Raw genomic sequence first — 21417 nt, 5'->3', positions numbered from 1 at the left:
CTATAATAGTCAGCATTTTGGTTTCTGCATATTTTTTCATTTATTTATAATCCTTATTTTTTCAAGCTGGTGCAGATCCACAACTTTCTTTTTCACAGTTCTGGAAGCAGGCTGACGGGCAGCCCAGGCCCGCTTCGGTCTGGGCTTGGCAGGTCTGGAAGCACGAGCTTGCTTTGGGTATGCCTGACCTTTTGCTTTACCTGGAGGACGAAAGGGCCGAAGGAAAGTACTTTTAGCCTTCTGCGTGGAAGGAGCCGTACTAGGTAGGCAAGCTCTTTTTAGCAGTAGCCAGATCAGCCACAATCTTATTGAGGTCTACTCCAAAGAGAATGTCTCCCTTGAAAGGAAGCACCTCCAGGGTTTTCTTGGAATCCATATCCACCGACCAGGATCTCAACCAAAGGATACGTCTGGCCAAGATGAACGTAGTAGCAGCCTTGGCCGCCAGCACCCCGGCACCAGAGGCCCCCTCCTTAAGGTACAGAGAAGCCGTGGCAATATACGAGAGACATTGTCGAGCATGCTCAGATGCGTTGGAAGGCAGCACCGCCTCTAGCTCCTGAGCCCACGCCTCAATAGCTTCAGCAGCCCATGTTGCTGCAATGGTTGGCCTATGCACAGCCCCAGTTAGGGTGTAATTTACTTTCAAACAACCCTACACACGTATATCTGTCGGTTCCTTCAGAGAGGTGATGGTAGTTACTGGCAGAGCAGAGGAATCTACCATGCGTACCACATGAGAATCTACAGGAGGAGGAGTTTCCCAATTTTTACATAGCTCTGCAGAGAGAGGATAGTGAGCTAACAGTCTCTTATGCGGTGTGAATTTCATTCCCGGATTTTCCCAGGATTCCTGACGTACTGCAGCCAGGTGTTGAGAATTGTCATGACTGAGGTTTCTGTGAACCCGGTGTAGTGAAGTCTGTGCGGGCGACTGGAGGATTATGTGAATACTACCACTGACCTGGTTTGGAAATGCTGTGGACTCTGGGTTTCCTCCGGTGACTGGGAAGAGGAACCGCAGCAGAGATGGCCGAATCTAGGTTCTCCTCATGCAGGATTAGGTCGGCAGACAGGAGGCATGCTGAAGGTCTCCTGAAAGACAGAACTGGAAAGGCACTGATGAATCAGTGAAGAATACCAGGTATAATTGTGCTAAAGGGCACGGGGTGCTTGGAGACACTGAGGTGCTTGCGGACACTGAGGTGCTTGCGGACACTGAGGTGCTTGGAGACACTGAGGTGCTTGGAGACACTGAGGTGCTTGGAGACACTGAGGTGCTTGGAGACACTGAGGTACGTGGAGGCACTGAGGTGCGTGGAGGCACTGAGGTGCGTGGAGGCACTGAGGTGCGTAGAGACACTGGGGTGCGTAGAGACACTGGGGTGCGTAGGGGTGCTGAGGCACGGAGGTGCTGGAAGCACGGAGATGCTGTGGCATGGAGGTACTGAGGCACGGAGGTGCTGTGGCACGGAGGTGCTGTGGCACGGAGGTGCTGGAAGCACGGTGGTACTGAGGCACTGAGGCACGGAGATGCTGAGGCACTGAGGTGCTGAGGCACGGAGATGCTGAGTCACGGAGATACTGAGGTGCTGGAAGCACGGAGGTACTGAGGCACGGAGGTACTGAGGCACGGAGATGCTGAGTCACGGAGATACTGAGGTGCTGGAAGCACGGAGGTACTGAGGCACGGAGGTACTGAGGCACGGAGGTACTGAGGCACGGAGGTGCTGAGGCACGGAGGTGCTGTGGCACGGAGGTGCTGTGGCACAGAGGTGCTGGAAGCACGGAGGTACTGAGGCACGGAGGTACGGAGGTACTGAGGCACGGAGGTACTGAGGCACGGAGGTACTGAGGCACGGAGGTACTGAGATGCTGAGTCACGGAGGTACTGAGGCACTGAGGGGCTGAGGCACGGAGATGCTGAGGCACGGAGGTACTGAGGCACGGAGGTACTGAGGCACGGAGGTACTGAGGCACGGAGGTGCTGGAAGCACGGAGATGCTGAGCCCTGGAGATCCCAACTACAACAGTAGTAAAACTGAAACACGACAGCTGTGGTTTTCAGTGGAGAACACGGAATTCAGTACTGTGCCTTTAAGACGAAACATTGCAGCTGTACCTTTACATTGAGACTCAGGGAAATGGTGAAATCAAATGGCAACACACAAGTAAACCAAACGGTAACAAGGGAACAGAGTTTCCACAGGAACTTAGGTACAAAGGTTACCTTTAGGGAGCTCAGCTTAAGACCCACACAAGGCTGTATGTGACGCAAGGAACTGGCCCAGATTCCAACTCAGCCTCCTGATTTATACTTCCTGGTCCTTGATGATTGGTGGGCAGGATTAGGTGATGTCACTGTCATGTGACTACTCTAGCCAAGGCTGTGATGTAGAATGAGGCCTAGCAGGCCAAGAGAACACTGAAGCCTGGACTTCTGCAAAACACAGGATGCTTGCTTTTAGATTACTGAATTCAGCCTCACACAGGAGATCACCACAGGTGGAGCTGATTACCTATTACCTCTCAGGCAGAGAACTCAGGAAAACTGACAAGCTGTTTAACTCCGTGAGTGAAAAGACACAGGATCCAGGACAGATGGCAGGGGTAAGTCACCAAATATGAAACCTACAGTCAGGATTGTGACAGTATCCCCCTCTTCAAGGGTGGACTCCGGACACCCATCTTGAATCTTAGAGGAACTTGAGAAATTCATACAGAAGAATTTAGGACCTTCGTTGATGCAGATTCCAAAGGTTTAGGACTAAATTCTTTAACTACAGCGTTACTGAAAGTCTGTAAGTCATGGAACACAGGATCATTACTCTCAAAGAGCATGTTGGCCCACTCCAAAGCTCTTCCTCTGAATGCCAGGAACAGATATCGAGTAACGTTGGAAAGAGTTACTGCACCTGAAGGATCAGACTCCATCCGAGAGAGAAATTGTTCAACCAGAGCGGCATATTGCAATAAATCTCCATCAAAGTAAATAGGTGGAAAACCATCAGACGAAAGCTTAGAGGATGAAACTGAAGAAAGCTTTGGCTGGACGAGTAGGACTGGATTGGATCCGAGGATACTTGGATTGGCTGGAGCCAAAGGAGACGGACCAGGCTGGTCCTGGAGTATTGCTGGACCGGCTGGAACCGGGACGGACTGACCAGGCGGAGCCTGGAGTAATGCTGGACCGGCTGGAACCGGGACGGACTGACCAGGCAGAACCTGGAGTATTACTGGACCGGCTGGAACCGGGACGGACTGACCAGGCAGGGCCTGGAATATTGCTGGACCGGCTGGAACCGGGACGGGCTGAGCCCTTTCTTCACAGGGCTGGGCTGAGGCAAGAGCCCCCTCTTCACGGGGCTGGGCTGAGGCAAGAGCCCCCTCTTCACGGGGCTGGGTTGAGGCAAGAGCCCCCTCTTCACGGGGCTGGGCTGAGGCAAGAGCCCCCTCTTCACGGGGCTGGGCAGCACTCTGTAGAATCTCTGGCTGGGCAGCACTCTGTAGAATCTCTGGCTGGGCAGCACTCTGTAGAATCTCTGGCTGGGCAGCACTCTGTAGAATCTCTGGCTGGGCAGCACTCTGTAGACTCTCTGGCTGGGCAGCACTCTGTAGACTCTCTGGCTGGGCAGCACTCTGTAGACTCTCTGGCTGGGCAGCACTCTGTAGACTCTCTGGCTGGGCAGCACTCTGTAGACTCTCTGGCTGGGCAGCACTCTGTAGACTCTCTGGCTGGGCAGCACTCTGTAGACTCTCTGGCTGGGCAGCACTCTGAAGACTCACTGGCTGGGCAGCACTCTGAAGACTCACTGGCTGGGCAGCACTCTGAAGACTCACTGGCTGGGCAGCACTCTGAAGACTCTCTGGGGCTGGACGCTCTGAAGACGCCCCTCCTGGGGCTGGACGCTCTGAAGACGCCCCTCCTGGGGCTGGACGCTCTAAAAACGCCCCTCCTGGGTCTGTGGACACGGACTCCTCTGTGACTGTAAATGGCTTGAACATTCTTCTCTGGACACCCAACTTGGGATAAGGTCTTTTAACCACCGGACCCCAGTCATAAATTTGAGTCTCTCTCAGAAGAGTAGCCTTCTTGATACCCCCGTCAGCAGCAGAAGGATCGGATACTGTGGATGACTTGTAGACATGAGCACTATGATACTGAGATTTGTCACTATTACCTGGCTTGCGAAGAATGCAGTCTTTAACAAAATGACCAGAATTTCCACAGTAAAGACAGAGATGTAGCTCCTTACGCCGCTGACGTTCAGCTTCAGAGAGCTTGGGCCGTGGATAGCTCTGATGAAAAACTTTCCCTTGCGCAGAGGAAGAGACTCTATTAACTGGATGGGACAAAACAGGATCAACAACGTTGGTAGTATTCCTGAGGAGATCAGGCATCACAGAGAGAATACTAGGCAAAAGTTCTTGTAACTGTAGTAACATCTGGTAGAAAATCTGCAGTTGGTCAGGAGTCTTAGAGCAGAAGGTCATAGAATCTCTGGAGGACGAATTCCGCTGCAGACACTGTGCCAATCGATGCTGAGTCGACTCCAGACCTTCCAAGCGTCCTGCAATATTGCTTAGGAGGTCATGCGTCAGACTAACACTTTCGGCCGGGTCCATGTGGCCAGTTCCTACTGTCATGACTGAGGTTTCTGTGAACCCGGTGTAGTGAAGTCTGTGCGGGCGACTGGAGGATTATGTGAATACTACCACTGACCTGGTTTGGAAATGCTGTGGACTCTGGGTTTCCTCCGGTGACTGGGAAGAGGAACCGCAGCAGAGATGGCCGAATCTAGGTTCTCCTCATGCAGGATTAGGTCGGCAGACAGGAGGCATGCTGAAGGTCTCCTGAAAGACAGAACTGGAAAGGCACTGATGAATCAGTGAAGAATACCAGGTATAATTGTGCTAAAGGGCACGGGGTGCTTGGAGACACTGAGGTGCTTGCGGACACTGAGGTGCTTGCGGACACTGAGGTGCTTGGAGACACTGAGGTGCTTGGAGACACTGAGGTGCTTGGAGACACTGAGGTGCTTGGAGACGCTGAGGTGCTTGGAGACACTGAGGTGCTTGGAGACACTGAGGTACGTGGAGGCACTGAGGTGCGTGGAGGCACTGAGGTGCGTAGAGACACTGGGGTGCGTAGAGACACTGGGGTGCGTAGGGGTGCTGAGGCACGGAGGTGCTGGAAGCACGGAGATGCTGTGGCATGGAGGTACTGAGGCACGGAGGTGCTGTGGCACGGAGGTGCTGTGGCACGGAGGTGCTGGAAGCACGGGGGTACTGAGGCACTGAGGCACGGAGATGCTGAGGCACTGAGGTGCTGAGGCACGGAGATGCTGAGTCACGGAGATACTGAGGTGCTGGAAGCACGGAGGTACTGAGGCACGGAGGTACTGAGGCACGGAGATGCTGAGTCACGGAGATACTGAGGTGCTGGAAGCACGGAGGTACTGAGGCACGGAGGTGCTGAGGCACGGAGGTGCTGAGGCACGGAGGTGCTGTGGCACGGAGGTGCTGTGGCACAGAGGTGCTGGAAGCACGGAGGTACTGAGGCACGGAGGTACTGAGGCACGGAGGTACTGAGATGCTGAGTCACGGAGGTACTGAGGCACTGAGGGGCTGAGGCACGGAGATGCTGAGGCACGGAGGTACTGAGGCACGGAGGTACTGAGGCACGGAGGTGCTGGAAGCACGGAGATGCTGAGCCCTGGAGATCCCAACTACAACAGTAGTAAAACGGAAACACGACAGCTGTGGTTTTCAGTGGAGAACACGGAATTCAGTACTGTGCCTTTAAGACGAAACATTGCAGCTGTACCTTTACATTGAGACTCAGGGAAATGGTGAAATCAAATGGCAACACACAAGTAAACCAAACGGTAACAAGGGAACAGAGTTTCCACAGGAACTTAGGTACAAAGGTTACCTTTAGGGAGCTCAGCTTAAGACCCACACAAGGCTGTATGTGACGCAAGGAACTGGCCCAGATTCCAACTCAGCCTCCTGATTTATACTTCCTGGTCCTTGATGATTGGTGGGCAGGATTAGGTGATGTCACTGTCATGTGACTACTCTAGCCAAGGCTGTGATGTAGAATGAGGCCTAGCAGGCCAAGAGAACACTGAAGCCTGGACTTCTGCAAAACACAGGATGCTTGCTTTTAGATTACTGAATTCAGCCTCACACAGGAGATCACCACAGGTGGAGCTGATTACCTATTACCTCTCAGGCAGAGAACTCAGGAAAACTGACAAGCTGTTTAACTCCGTGAGTGAAAAGACACAGGATCCAGGACAGATGGCAGGGGTAAGTCACCAAATATAAAACCTACAGTCAGGGCCGGTGCAAGGTTTCTCGACGCCCTAGGCAAAACTTCAGCATGCTGCCCCCTCCTTCATTCCCAAACCACACACCAGTACCTACTATCCAGCCCCTCAGGTGAAAGTCTGGGGGTGACATCTTAGAAGTTCAAACGCCGTAGTCTGCGTTAAGTTAAACAAGGATGCATCTCTCACAGTTATCCTTAATTTTATGATAAGCAGACCCCCCAGATCATAGCGTCCTAGGCAGCTGCCTAATGATAGAGCCGACCCTGTTCCTACTGCTTTGTCTGTAATTACCCAGCTTTGTTATATCACTTGTAAAGTGCAACTGAATATAAGAAACTGTTGTTGTTCATAATAATAATAATAATAATAATAATAACAACTTGCATTGTCACAGAAGTAGGCGGACAGTGTAGTGTCTGTCTACTTTTGCATGCCGAGAGGGGCGGAGCGTACAGACAGGAAGTTGCAGCGCAGCCCGTATACTGCGCCATATAACTCTGACAAGTAGCTGGCCTCTACTACAGCTGTCTAGCGGTGGCGCCACAAACGGCTATATATATATATATATATATATATATATATATATATATACACACATACACATACATACATACATACATACATACAGTGGTTGAAATGGAAATTTTGAAGTGGGGGTATGCAAAAGTCAAGGACGTAATTATGTGCTCCATAAAAGGGAGCGTGGTCACCCAAAAAGGGGGTGTGGTCACTCAAAAAGGGGGCATGACCAGTGTAGTAGAACCTCTTATACTATCTAGTACTGGTGCCCCTTTCACATTATAGCACATGGTATGAGCCGAAACTCACATTGTAGCACACTGAATGAGCCGAAACTCACATTGTGGCACACTGAATGAGCCGAAATTCACCTTGTAGCACACTGAATGAGCCGAAACTCACCTTGTAGCACACTGAATGAGCCGAAATTCACATTGTAGCACACTGAATGAGCCGAAATTCACATTGTAGCACACTGAATGAGCCGAAATTCACATTGTAGCACACTGAATGAGACGAAATTCACCTTGTAGCACACTGAATGAGCCGAAACTCACCTTGTAGCACACTGAATGAGCCGAAATTCACATTGTAGCACACTGAATGAGCCCAAATTCACCTTGTAGCACACTGAATGAGCCGAAACTCACATTGTAGCACACTGAGCCGAAATTCACATTGTAGCACACTGAATGAGCCGAAACTCACATTGTAGCACACTGAATGAGCCGAAACTCACATTGTAGCACACTGAATGAGCCGAAATTCACATTGTAGCACACTGAATGAGCCGAAATTCACATTGTAGCACACTGAATGAGCCGAAATTCACATTGTAGCACACTGAATGAGCCGAAATTCACATTGTAGTACACTGAATGAGCCGAAACTCACATTGTAGCACACTGAATGAGCCGAAATTCACATTGTAGCACACTGAATGAGCCGAAATTCACATTGTAGCACACTGAATGAGCCGAAATTCACATTGTAGTACACTGAATGAGCCGAAATTCACATTGTAGCACACTGAATGAGCCGAAATTCACATTGTAGCACACTGAATGAGCCGACATTCACATTGTAGCACACTGAATGAGCCGACATTCACATTGTAGCACACTGAATGAGCCGACATTCACATTGTAGCACACTGAATGAGCCGAAACTCACATTGTAGCACACTGAATGAGCAGACATTCACATTGTAGCACACTGAATGAGACGACATTCACATTGTAGCACACTAAATGAGCCGACATTCACATTGTAGCACACTGAATGAGCCGACATTCACATTGTAGCACACTGAATGACCCGACATTCACATTGTAGCACACTGAATGAGCTGAAATTGTGATAGCAGGGACATCCAGAGTGACGACAGGGAGAGAGAGAGTGACGACAGTGAGAGAGAGTGACGACAGGGAGAGATGACAGTAACAACAGGGAGAGAGAGTGACGACAGGGAGAGAGAGTGACGACAGTAACGACACAGAGAGAGAGAGTGACGACAGGGAGAGAGAGTGACAGGGAGAGAGAGTGACGACAATGACAGCAGGGAGAGAGAGTGATGACAGTAACGACAGGGAGAGACGACAGTAACGACAGGGAGAGAGAGTGACGACAGGGAGAGAGAGTGACGACAGGGAGAGAGAGTGACAACAGTGACAGCAGGGAGAGAGAGAGTGACAGTAGGGACAGGGATGGTAACGACAGGGAGAGAGAGTGACGACAGGGAGAAAGAGGGACGACAGGGAGAGAGAGAGTGACAGTAGTGACAGGGATGGTAACGACAGGGAGAGAGGTGACAGCAGTGGAACATTACCTCATTTGTTGCTGGTGGCTGGCAGCGGTGGACTGCTGGCGGCGGTGAGCGGTGGGCTGCTGGCGGCGGGCGGTGAGTGGCGTGCGGTGGGTGGCTGGCGGCGGCGGGCGGCTGGCAAGCGGTTGTCATCAGAGAATGTCCACCAAACCAGGCTGCACTTTAAAATTAAAGTCTCTGAGTGCCGCCAACTTGTTCACGTCAAGGGTTTTTAACTCCTGGAAGGCACCGGAGCTGGTGTGCCCTCCTAGGACTTGTAGAGGTCCAATATATGTTAAAAAAAAAATGAAAAAAATAAAAAAAATCTGGCAGCACTCCACAGACCTACAAACAAAGTAATCAGCATCCTTCATTCTTACAGTGTATAATATATATATATATATATATACACACATACACACAGTGTGTGTGTGTGTGTGTGTGTGTGTGTGTGTGTGTGTGTGTATATATATATATATATGTATATATATATATATACACACACACACATATATAATATCTATATATATCTATACATCTATATATCTATATATATATATATATATATATATATATATATTATACATTTTAAGTCCGTGGAGCGCTGCCTTATTTTCTTTTAACATATATTGGACCTCTACAAGACCTAGGAGAGCACAGCAGCAAGTAGAACAGACATATATATAAATATATATATTTTATAGTATACTCTTTCCCCCTTCATGCGGGGCTTGCGATCATCACAGTGCGGGCGGTAAAGTATTGCAGCGGGGGGAGGAGGAGGGGGGGGGGGGGGGGTTCGGGAAGTGCCGGTGGGTGGGGGTGGTGTGATATGCAGTCGCAGGGGAGGCGGGGGGAGAGGATGTAATACTGTGTGTTCGGGATGCAATCGCGGGGGGGAAGGTTAGAGGATACTGTGACCGCGGCTTGTAATTACAGGGGGGAGGAGGAGGGGGGGGGTTCAGAGAGGATAGACGTAACGGGGCTCTGTTGCTGTGGTGCGGGAAGATCGGGTGTTGTTGCGGTGGGAGCAGTGACAGTCACTTACTACACTACAAGTGTAGTTCACAAAACTTACTTTATGCGAGCCCCTGCTGATAGATTACTTACACCTTCAGTGCTTCCGGGCGGCAGCGGCATCGCTGCTCTTCTCATAAAGGAAGAGGAGCTCAGCGAAGACAAGAATTTTTCAGCAGCATGAGGTACCGCCCTCCAATGGCCTCCGCCCATAGGCAGCTGCCTAAAGCTGCCTAGTGGTAGCGCCGGCCCTGCCTACAGTCAGGATTGTGACAAGAATGAGGTAAAACTTGTTTAACCACCTTCTTACATTTAAATCTGTCCGGATTTTTAGAGACAGTGGCAGGCTCGGGTTCATCAGAGACCTGAAGAATGAGCTTGATAGCCTCAATCAAATCAGGGACATCCACCATTGACTTCCCTTCCCCATCAGAAGCATCTGAGTTAGTGTCTGTGGGGTCAGTATATGCACCATCCTCCTCAGAGAATGTGTCCGGGATAGCAGTGGATTGTGAGGAGGTAATAGCCCATTTTGTAGATGTCTTAGTCTTAGGTGGGCGAGAGTGAGATTTACATTTAGTCAGTGACCTGTTCAATTGCTGTAACTGAGTTGAGATTTGATCTGGATTAACTGCAGGGACCATAAACTGCCGTAATGTGTAAAAAGGGGGACCCTGTCTGCCGTAATGTGTAAAAAGGGGGACGGTGTCTGCCGTAATGTGAAAAAAGGGGAACGCTGTCTGCCGTAATGTGAAAAAAGGGGACGCTGTCTGCCGTAATGTGTAAAAAGGGGGATGCTGTCTGCCGTAATGTGTAAAAAGGGGGATGCTGTCTGCCGTAATGTGTAAAAAGGGGGACGCTGTCTGCCGTCATGTGTAAAAAAGGGGAACGCTGGCTGCCGTAATGTGTAAAAAGGGGATGCTGTCTGCCGTAATGTGTAGAAGGAGCTCTACCTGGTGTAGTGGCGCTACTGTGCGGCATAATTAGAATAATGGAGACTACTGTGCACCTTAGTATGAATTGGTATTATTTTGTGGCCACACCCCTTCCCCATGAAGCTACGCCCCTAAAAATTATGTGCGCGCCTACGCCGCATACTGCCCGTGTTTTTCGTGAGGGGGGCGCCAATGCCGTTTCTTGCACACAGCGCTAAAATGCCTAGTTACGGCACTGCCCCCTTGCACATACAGTAGTGGGCCATGTTAGCTGCAGAGGGGGTTAGATGAATAGTATTTTTTTGTTTAAGAGGGTGGCCATGCCTCTCCATATTTTGCCACACCCCATCAATACGTCAATCCATATCCACTCTCCGCTGCCCTGACCCTGCCCCCTATTTAGGGATGCTTCCAGAAATTTTCCGTGCTGGTTTTGTATCCCAATCCGCCCCTGGGTAGAATACTTAAGCGTCCTGTAAAATGCACAGTGCTGGCGAGCAGGCGGCATTACAGAGGAGGTTTTGCCCTAGCAGTCCCAGGAACAGCGCAGCTCCGTGTGATGGCAGCTGACAGGGAGTGAGGGAGAGATATGCAGCTCCAGGGCGGGAACATTTACCCAAATGGCACCCTGGGGCTGGGGGAGGGGCTACTGGTTAGGCCTTATCCCCCTGCTGGCTTCCCCACTGGGCACTGCAGGCTTGTTAAAAACTGTTTTTTATGAGAGAAAAACCCCCACCTGTGCCCTGTGTCCCGGTGACTAGTGGAGCGGCTTCCTTTTACAGTGTCCATGCCAGCACGCGTGGCCTGCCTCACACGGCCACGCCGGATCGCGGTTATAGCGGACCAAAGAGACCCCTTACCTGGAGGTCAGCGGTGAGTGTGTGTGACTAACAGAAGGTCACCAGATCCTGCGCTGTAGTTACCCAGCAACCAGGGCGCGGGAGTATACAGCGCCGCTGGGGGAGTGATGGAGCTGCAGTAAACAATGTCTATTGACATACATCAAAGCGGCAGCCCTTGAAGTCTTCAAAAGGTCTTATTTTCTTCTGAAATAAGCTATAATATGGGCTGCAATGGCAGCCCTCCTGTTTATTGCCTGCTTACTGCATGGCACCAACTTACAAACTGAGCTCCTGTGCACAGAGGCGGGGTTATAGAGGAGGCGGCGCTGTGCATCTTGGAAACAGTCAAAGCTTTGAGCCTGTTGGTGCCTCGGATCAAGATCCTACTCTACATCCCGATGTTAATTCTTGTGGAGCCCAGTGTACCCCGCAGCAGAAAGGTGTATGAGTTGGCTCTGAGGCATATGAAGGGGACTTTTTTTTAGTGTGGTAAGAATATGGCCTGAAATGTAACAAATAAAATGGTTGTTTACATGGAAGCTTGTGCAGCAGAGAGGGGGAGGTGGCAGGGGCCGTGGCAGCAGCAGCGCAGTCTCTGCAGCCAGGCACCCCCAGTGATAAGGTGCCGGCAGCGAGAGTGGCGAGCGGGGTCCGCGGCTGCAGCAGGACACAGTGCATTGGGGGTGCGTGGCTGCAGTGCCATCTCTGCAGCCAGGCACCCCCGGTGATGAGGTGCTGGCAGCGGTGGGGGTGCACAGCTGGGCAACCCTGGGCAATACGATGCTGCGGGGGGGGGATGGCATGTGGGGGCCATGGCTGCACAGCTCATATTGGCTGGGCAGCCCTCAGCAATACGATTACGATCTGGGAGCAAATGCAAAGCACAGATGTTCTGTACTTTGCGTCGGACCTGGGGCAGGATGCAGTTTTTAAATGTGATGTGGCTCAAGATGATGTGTATTAAAAACAATTGAAAATAGCCTTTCCGATAGCCTATGGTTTACAGATAGCAAGAACAATGTTTCTGATGTAAATAAAAATAGTAACACAAAATGGGATTAGCATGGGGCAGCATTAACAATGAACAATTTTGGTAGAAATAGTCTGATTACAAAACCCCTGAGTGACCAAGTGTTTACATGAAGAACCATGTATATATTTTAATTTTCATTTACCCTACATAATCCAATGTCAGAGAAACAGGGAGACAAAATTCCACAGATCAGGTTCAACCATTGGAAATGGAGTCAAGAAAGAAACACAATGGGGTAAATTTACTAAGGTGGGAGTTTTTTTTTAGAACTAGTGATGTTGCCCATAGCAACAAATCAGATTCTACTTAACATTTATCAAGCTGCTTCTAGAAGATAATAAATAGAATCTGATTGTTTGCTATAGGCAACATCACCAGTTCTAAAAAACTCCAACCTTAGTAAATTTACCCCAATGTTTCCCCCAAATTTCATAGATAAGGTCAGGTAATGACTGTACCTTCATAGCATGTATACACATTGCTATTCATCTCATGCAGTTCACGCATTTTTCTTTAAATAAATACTATGAAGAACATAAACTGCTCACCCCCACCACCAGCACTGTCACCACCACGGTGTATCATTATGTCTTGTTTCAGAAAAGATATTACTTTTTCTATGTCTTTACTATGTGGTTTACTTACCCAGGACCTTTAACTGATTTTAGTTGACACGGAGTTCCTACATCTTTCCGCATATTATGGAAATAAGTCTCCAAGATGGATACTCTATTGGATAGTTGTTCTAAATATGCAGGTTGGTGAACTCCTGCAGTATCAGATTGCCAGCCCTCATCTTCATCTGCGTAGCTGTGTGATGTGGAACCGTGGGATGATGAACGGCTTTGGCTTTGAAGATCCTGAATCAGCTTTTGTGATTTCAGCAGCTGTCCTTTCAGTTTCTTCACGTGCTGTTGCAACTCAATTGCATCTTCTGATTTTACCAAACTGATATTCCAGTCAGAAAGGCCGTTGTTTCTTAAAGATGAAACTGTGGACATATGAGACCTGTCTTTGTACTGAGTGGTCTTCTCTACCGTATGGTTGACTTTACTAAAAATGTCCTCATCCCCATCATATTCTAAAGAAATAAAACAGTGAATAATACATAAATATGTATTAGTTTATCTGTAAATAAATATTACATTGGTAACATACACATGGAACTCTTAAGGCCCATACACACTTGACGATGCACACATCGTCAACGACCGTCGTCAACGACTTCCCTTGAACTGCTGAGCAAACGACATGAGCATACACTACACCAAAGACCAAAGACCAACGACCAAAGACCAACGACCAACGACCATTCAGCTTCCAATCTGGACAGTGGATTTAAATAATAGCCTGGCAACGTCGTTCGTCGTTGGTCGTTGGTGTTATACACATTCAGCGACGTCTATGGTCGGCAACGACCATAGTGTAAATTGAGCATACATGCTCCACAGATGAACGATGGACGTTAACGTCCCGCGGTGCCGCGCATCGTTGGTCGTCGGATGCATACACACTTGACGATAATAATGAACAACGTCGTTGATGAGGGCTAAAATGAACGACGTCGTTCATTTTATCGTCAAGTGTGTATGGGCCTTTAGAGATTGCTCTTGTGTGTATATACAGAAATACCTAGTCCATGGTTTCTCATTTCCAAAATTCATGTAAGCCTACCATCAGGTTTCTTTAATCATGCACTGTTGTTCAAATGGAACTGTAATAGAAGTGTTTTAAATAAAATACGATGATGATATAATGTAAAAAAATTTCATAGAAGGGGTAAACAATTTACAGATGTGTCCTCAAACACCTAGTATATATAGGTAATTTGGTACTGAGATACACAATGAGAATTAGCATACCCAAATTTTCTTTTAATTTTACACATAACAAATGAAGCAAAAAGTTGCTCACAATGTACTAGAGAAGCTAGGCTGCGACACTGACTGCACATGAATTGGTTTTACACATGTACAAAGTCATAGATGAAGCACAATGGATCTTGGCAAGAGAAAAGGCTGTGGCAGCTGTATTGATGCATGTTGTATACAGATTCAGACTCACCTGCACACAGATGTAAATACGTTGCACATCAAATTGATTAGTGTAATCTAGCTGGGTATGGGACTCAGAGTCAACAGTGTCTAGGTCGACACCAATTAGGTCGACAGTAGCTAGGTGGACACTATAAATAGGTCGACACGGTCATTAGGTCAACATGAACAAGGCCGACATGAAAAAAGGTCGACATAAGTTTTTCATGTTTTTTGGTAAAGTGATCGGGAACCCGAATTAGTACACCGTGTCCTCTCGCATGGCTCACTTCACTTGCCATGCTTCAGGCAAGGTGCCTCGCTCCGCTACCGCTGCACTCGGCACAGTCGTAGTCCACGTGGATAATAAAGTATGAAATAAAAGAAAATGTAAAAAAAAAACTCATGTCGACCTTTTTGCATGTTGACATTGTTTATGTCGACCTAATGGTCATGTTGACCTATTTCTAGTGTTGACCTATTCACTGTCAACCTATTGGGTATTGACCTAAGTGGTGACGACCCAAAGTCCAGATACCATCTAGCTACGTAGTTTTGTCACTCCCAGTTGTTTTATGCATGCAAATAAGACACATATTTTGAGCAAAAAAGAGGCTTGGCATAGCTGACTTGCCCTGGACCTGGTGCGCCAAGAGGGGCAATTAGCGCAACTAAAGCCACACTGTATTAAAACATATCTGTAGTGCAGTGGTTCTCAAACATTTTTGAATCATGGCGCCCTAGAGTATCAGGATTTTTTTCACGGCACCCCTATTCCAAATTTTCTGATTGAGAAATTTAGAAAGAAATATTACATGAAGTAAATTGTGTTTATATGTCATCCTTAGGGTCAGTTATGTGGTAGGGAACAGGATATGCTTGTGTTTGTCCACATATTCTATGATTGACAGCCACCAGCACTGGTTTTGCCTATTACATAAATCATAAATAATTTGAATTGGTCCTGGACCACTAATCCAAGGCATCCCTGCAAGAGTCCCGAGGCACCCCAGGGTGCCTAGGCACACAGTTTGGGAACCACTGCTGTAGTGTAATGGGGTCAGGAGAACAGGTACCATCTCCTGGGGTACTGTATATGGTAGTTTGCAGCAGCTGAGAGACCACACAAGTCGATTGATTTGGTGTAAATAGCCTCAGCCAGTTTTGTTGTGTAGAAAAACAGAAATAAACATAAAAAATAAAATGCCTTGCTTGTTGCTGCTAACTAAACACAGGATAATCCTAACTCACAAAAAAAAATACAAGGACAAGTTTACCAGGCACAGCTCACAAGTTTTTAACTGGAGGTTTCCCTCTTATAGAGACTTCATAGTCTCTCCACTTTCCCCAGGCAGTGTAAGATGTTGCTGCACCATTGCTTTGGAGTGCAATTTTTCACAGTTTGTTGTTGATTTGTAGTGTTAAGGGGGGTACTCACGATTGCTTAGAATATCGGCATGATCGCTCCGTGTGTAGCCCCTTCAGCGCTAGCGATGCGCGACCCCGCACATCGCTATCGCTGCTGCTAGATTGGCCTGCATGCAGGCCAATCAAGCGGGTCGCTCACTTCACCCGCTGGGTGAAGTGAGCGCCTCCCCCCCCCCCCGTCTCTCCCCACTCGCTCAGCACAGATCGCGCTGTGCTGAGCGGCAGGAGAGATGTGTGCTGAGCGGTCCGCTCAGCACGCATCTCTCCTTGATCGGCCCGTGGGTACTGGGCTTAAGAGACAGATGATCAGGCTGATAGCCTTTTTAACACACACCTACAGCTGAAAGCCCTAATTAGCTGTCTATGATGCTAACAGCCCAAAGACCTGAACTGGGCGTAAATGGATAGAGACCTGCCATCTCTTTTCACATCCAACCCCAGGACCCCTTTATCTGGTTGTTACTAAAAGCCAGAAGTTCTCAGCAGAACCAACACAACATATCCCTGGATTTTAAAACACATAGGTAAGAAAGCTGGGGCAAATATACCTGCCTTCCACCACTATTCCAGTGATCTTGTCACAGTAGCGTATGAAAACTAAGCTAACATAACTTTCATTATTAGCATTGTAATGTATGTCACCCAATATATCTGTGTACATGGCTCTGTTAACAATGGGCCTGATTCAGGTACTGACTGACACAGCACACTGGATGCAAAGTACTGATATTTGGTACTTTGCACATGCACCAGACCCATACTGCGCATGTGTAGTACCACCCACTAGGTCAATGCAGCATGGCTGCAGATGTCAAGAGATTGACAGTCCATTTGGGTATGAGAAGGGGGCTTCAACAGCAGCCGTTTCACATTTTGGGAGAATGCCAAGGCCAGGACTTCTGTCTTCTGACTGATATTTCCTTGCCTCTTGGAAGGAGCCTCATGGGTCACTCAGACGGCTGATGGTATCGCAAGTAATCCAGGGCTGTGTCCTCGGATAAAGCACTGGATCACAAATGCATGCAGGAGGCATCTACTTATACCACCACCTACTGCCTTTACATATTTGAGCATTGCTCCAACTATACAGTGAATCCGGAAAGCGCTTCACTTTTTCAACATTTTGTTATGTTACAGCCAAATTCCAAACTGGAATAAATTTATTTTCTCCCTCAAAATTCTACACATAATACCCCATAGTGACAACGTGCAAAAATATTTTTTGAGATTTTTGCAAATTTATTGAAAATAAAAAACTATGAAATCACATGTACATAAGTATTATTCACAGCCTTTGCTCAATACTTTGTTTATGCATCTTTGGCAGCAATTACAGCCTCAAGTATTTTTGAATATGATGCCACAAGCTTGGCGCACCTATCTTTGGCCAGTTTCGTTCATTCCTCTTTACAGTACCTCTCAGGCTCCATCAGGTTGTATTAGAAGCGTCGGTGCACAGCCTTTCTCAGATCTCTCCAGAGATCTTCAATCGGATTCAAGTCTGGGCTCTGGCTGGGCCACTCAAGTACATTGACAGAGTTGTCCTGAAGCCACTCCTTAGATATCTTGGCTGTGTGCTTAGGGCCATTGTCCTGCTGAAAGATGAACCGTTGCCCCAGTCTAAAGTCAAAAGCGATCTGGAGCAGGATTTCATCCAGGATGTCTCTGTACATTGCTGCATTCATCTTTCCCTCTATCCTGACTAGTCTCCCAGTTCCTGCTGCTGAAAAACATCCCTACAGCATGATGCTGCCACCAACATGCTTCACTGTAGGGACGGTATTGGCCCGGTGATGAGCGGTGCCTGGTTTCCTCCAAACATGACCCCAGGCATTCACGCCAAACAGTTCAATCTTTGTCTCATAAGACCAGAGAATTTTGTTTCTCAAGGTCTGAGAGTCCTTAAAGTGCATTTTTGGCAAACTCCACGTGGGCTGCCATGTGATTTTTACTAAGGAGTGGCTTCCATCTGGCCACTCTACCATACATGCCTGATTGGTGGATTGCTGCAAAGATGGATGTCCTCTCTCCACAGAGGAATGCTGTAGCTCTGAACAAGTGACCATCGGGTTCTTGGTCACCTCCCTGACTAGGGCCCTTCTCCCCCGATCACTCAATTTAGATGGCCGGCTAGCTCTAGGAAGAATCCTGGTGTTTCCGAACTTCTTCCATTTACGGATGATGGAGGCAACTGTGCTCAATGGAACCTTCAAAGCAGCAGATATTTTTCTGTACTCTTCCCCAGATTTGTGCCTCAAAACTGTTTCGGAGGTCTACAGACAATTCCTTTGACTTCATGCTTGGTTTGTGCTCAGACATGCACAGTCATGGGTGGGACCATATATAGACAGGTGTGTGCCTTTCCAAATCATGTACAATCAACTGAATTTACCACATTTGGACTCCAATTAAGGTGTAGGAACATCTCAAGAATGATCAGTGGAAACTGGATGCACTTGAGCTCAATTTTGAGCATCATGGCAAAGGCTGTGAAAACTTATGTACATGTGATTTTAGTTTTTTTATTTGTAATAAAATTGCAAAAATCTCAAAAAACTTTTTTCATGTTGTCATTATTGGGTATTGTGTATAGAATTTTGAAGGAAAAAATAAATGTATTCCATTTTGGAATAAGGCAGAAACAGAACAAAATGTGGAAAAAGTGAAGCGCTTTGAATACTTTCCAGATGCACTGTATCTGAATGAGGTGCAATATGCAGAAAAAATGTAAAAGCAAAAGCAAATCAGTGAAACGGTGGTGAATGCAGGCTGTGAGAGCTCATTATGTCTATGTCATTTCAGGTATTCCAATTTTAATAAAATTGTCAGAAAATGAATAATCCGTAACTTTAGAACGCTAAAACCTCCTGTAAAGCAAAATAGAATGAACTAAAGCTAAAAAGAATTAAATATATTTACAAATCATATCTCACATGAACAAAATATGATTTTACAATTAAAAAAATACTTATTATTAATTGGTTCACAACTGCGTCCATTAAATGAATATCCAATCCATTTTTTGCTACTAATTTATTATGAAATTTAGCTCTGATTGATTGGATAATGTAATTTGCTGCAACTGCAACCTAATACTATTTATACTCTGAATTTGGAGAGCCATGGCACCCAGGGTCGGTGCTAGGTGTCTGTAACCCCCCTGCAAACTATACAATTGCACCCTTCCTCTCATACTTTATAAAGGAACAGTTTGTGCCAACGGCGCGTGCCGCAAAAAATAGGTGTGGTCTTACAAGGGAAGGAAGCTTGTCAACACAATAGTACCCGCAATTCAAATTAAACCACTCAGTAGCACAATCTTATACACATCACACTGCAGTGCCCTTGATTCACATTATACCACATAGTAGTGCCTATACTATGCAGTAGTACCACTAATATGCGTTATGTCACACAGTAGTGCCCCTTTTACACAATGCCCACAGTAGTGCCCTTTTTAAATATAATGCCTGCAGTAGTACTGCCCCTTACACATAATGCCCACAGTAGTAGTGCCCCTTAGACAAAATACCCACAGTAGTAGTGCCCCTTACACATAATTCCCACAGTAGTAGTGCTGCTTACACACATAATGCCCATAGTAGTAGTGCCCCTTACACATGATGCCCACAGTAGTAGTGACCCTTACACATAATTCCCGCAGCCCACAGTAATGCTGTTTATACACATAATGCCCGCAGTAATACTGCTTACACATTATGCATACACAGACACAGGCTCACAGCACTGTACTTATCTGAAGCCCCACTCTTGTGCCCATTGCCATCTGACAGCTCCTCACACTCAGCACTTTGGGAGAGACTTCTCTCCCTTCTCTTACACTGCGAGAACCAAAAGACAGAGCTCAGGAGTGAGCGCTAGTCTCTGGCTGCAAGGAAGGAGCCACTAGGTATTCACTGGGTACAAAATCTCAGCGGGAACCCAGGTGGTATGGCATACTGGCAGCCAAATGCTTAATGCCATACCTGAGCATACCGCTATACTTGCAGTGTTGCAGGTTCACATAGACACATACATAAATGCATACATATAGAGAGATTCACACATAGACACACATACACACACTGGCAGGATCCAGACAGACAGACTGAGGTACCTGAGGTCCATGATGCAAGCATGGATTCAGGACAGAAGATGTTAAACATGTAAACAAAACATGGTGTTGTAGCCCCACCCCTGTTACATAGTAACATAGTTGATGAGGTTGAAGAGAGACAAAAAGTCCATCGAGTTCATCCTGTATTATTTAATTTAATTTAGATGCTATATCCTTGGATATTTCTTTCAGTTAGGAATTTATCTAATCCATTTTTAAACTTATTGACTGAGTCCACCATTACTATCTTCTCTGGCAGAGAATTCCAAATCCTTACTGCTCTTACCATGAAGAATCCTTTCCTCAGTTGTGTATGAATTTTTTTTTCTTCTAACCTCAGGGGGTGTCCACATGTTCTGTGTAGCATTTTTTTTATAAACACATCATCTGACAAATCCTTGTATTGTCCCTTTATGTATTTATAAATATTAATAATATCCTCTCTCAGCCACCTCTTTTCCAGTGTAAACATATCTAACCTTGTAAGCCTTTCCTCATAATTCAGTGCCTCTAACCCCTTAACCAGTTTGGTGGCTCGCCTCTGAACCCTTTCAAGTTCCAAGATACCCTTTTTATAGTGAGGTGAGGTGCCCAGAACTGTACACAATATTCCAGGTGATTTATACAGTGGCAGGATTACACTCTCATCCCTTGTCTCCATCTCCTGTTTTATGCTTGCTAATACCTTATTTGTTTTTGTTTCTGCATATTGACATTGCATAATGCTACTAAGTCTATTATCGATGAGCACACCCAAATATTTTTCAATTTTTATCATCCCTACATTTTCCTCATTTCATTTATATGATTGTTCTTAGTTCCAAAGTGTATAACTTTACATTTTTCTATATTGAACCTCATTCTCCATTTGTCTGCCCAAACCTCCAGTTTAGATAAGTCATTCCATAGAGACCCAACATCCTTGTCTGAATTATTTACTCTACACAGTTTAGTATCATCTGTGAAAATTGACACTGTGCTTTCCAGGCCCACTACTAGGTCATTATTGAATATGTTAAAAAGCAATGGCCTGAGTACTGAACCTTGCTGTATTCCAATAAGCACGGAGGCCCATTCAGAGAATATCCCATTTTATCACCACTCACTGTTCCCTGTTGTACAGCCAATTACTAACCGAGTTACAAATAGTGTTTCCTACCCCAAGCTCTCTTAATTTTAAAATTAGTCTCTTATGTGAGACTTTGTCAAAGGCCTTAGCAAAGTCCAAAAAGACCACATCCAATGCTTTACTCTATTCAATATTATCGCTTATTGAGTTAGTTTGACATGACCTGTGCTTCACAAAACCATGTTGATTCCTATTGATAACCTTAGATTTATCCAAGTACTC

At 46.9% G+C, this 21417-nt stretch overlaps 1 protein-coding gene across 5 annotated transcripts in view; it reads right to left on the bottom strand.

The window, feature by feature from the left end:
* PDE4DIP (phosphodiesterase 4D interacting protein) overlaps positions 1-21417 on the bottom strand; it is a 1081329-nt gene that overhangs the window by 183477 nt on the left and 876435 nt on the right. For all 5 annotated transcript variants that reach the window (XM_063940306.1, XM_063940302.1, XM_063940304.1 and 2 more), the window contains one exon: positions 13134-13569. In XM_063940306.1, coding sequence (XP_063796376.1) covers positions 13134-13569 — 436 coding nt within the window. The remainder of the gene's footprint in view (positions 1-13133; positions 13570-21417) is intronic.

The sequence above is a fragment of the Pseudophryne corroboree genome, chromosome 9, assembly GCF_028390025.1.
Source record: "Pseudophryne corroboree isolate aPseCor3 chromosome 9, aPseCor3.hap2, whole genome shotgun sequence".
Classification (NCBI taxonomy): domain Eukaryota; kingdom Metazoa; phylum Chordata; class Amphibia; order Anura; family Myobatrachidae; genus Pseudophryne; species Pseudophryne corroboree.
Note: the sequence above shows the minus strand (reverse complement) of the source record. Positions and strands in the feature narration are given on the sequence as shown.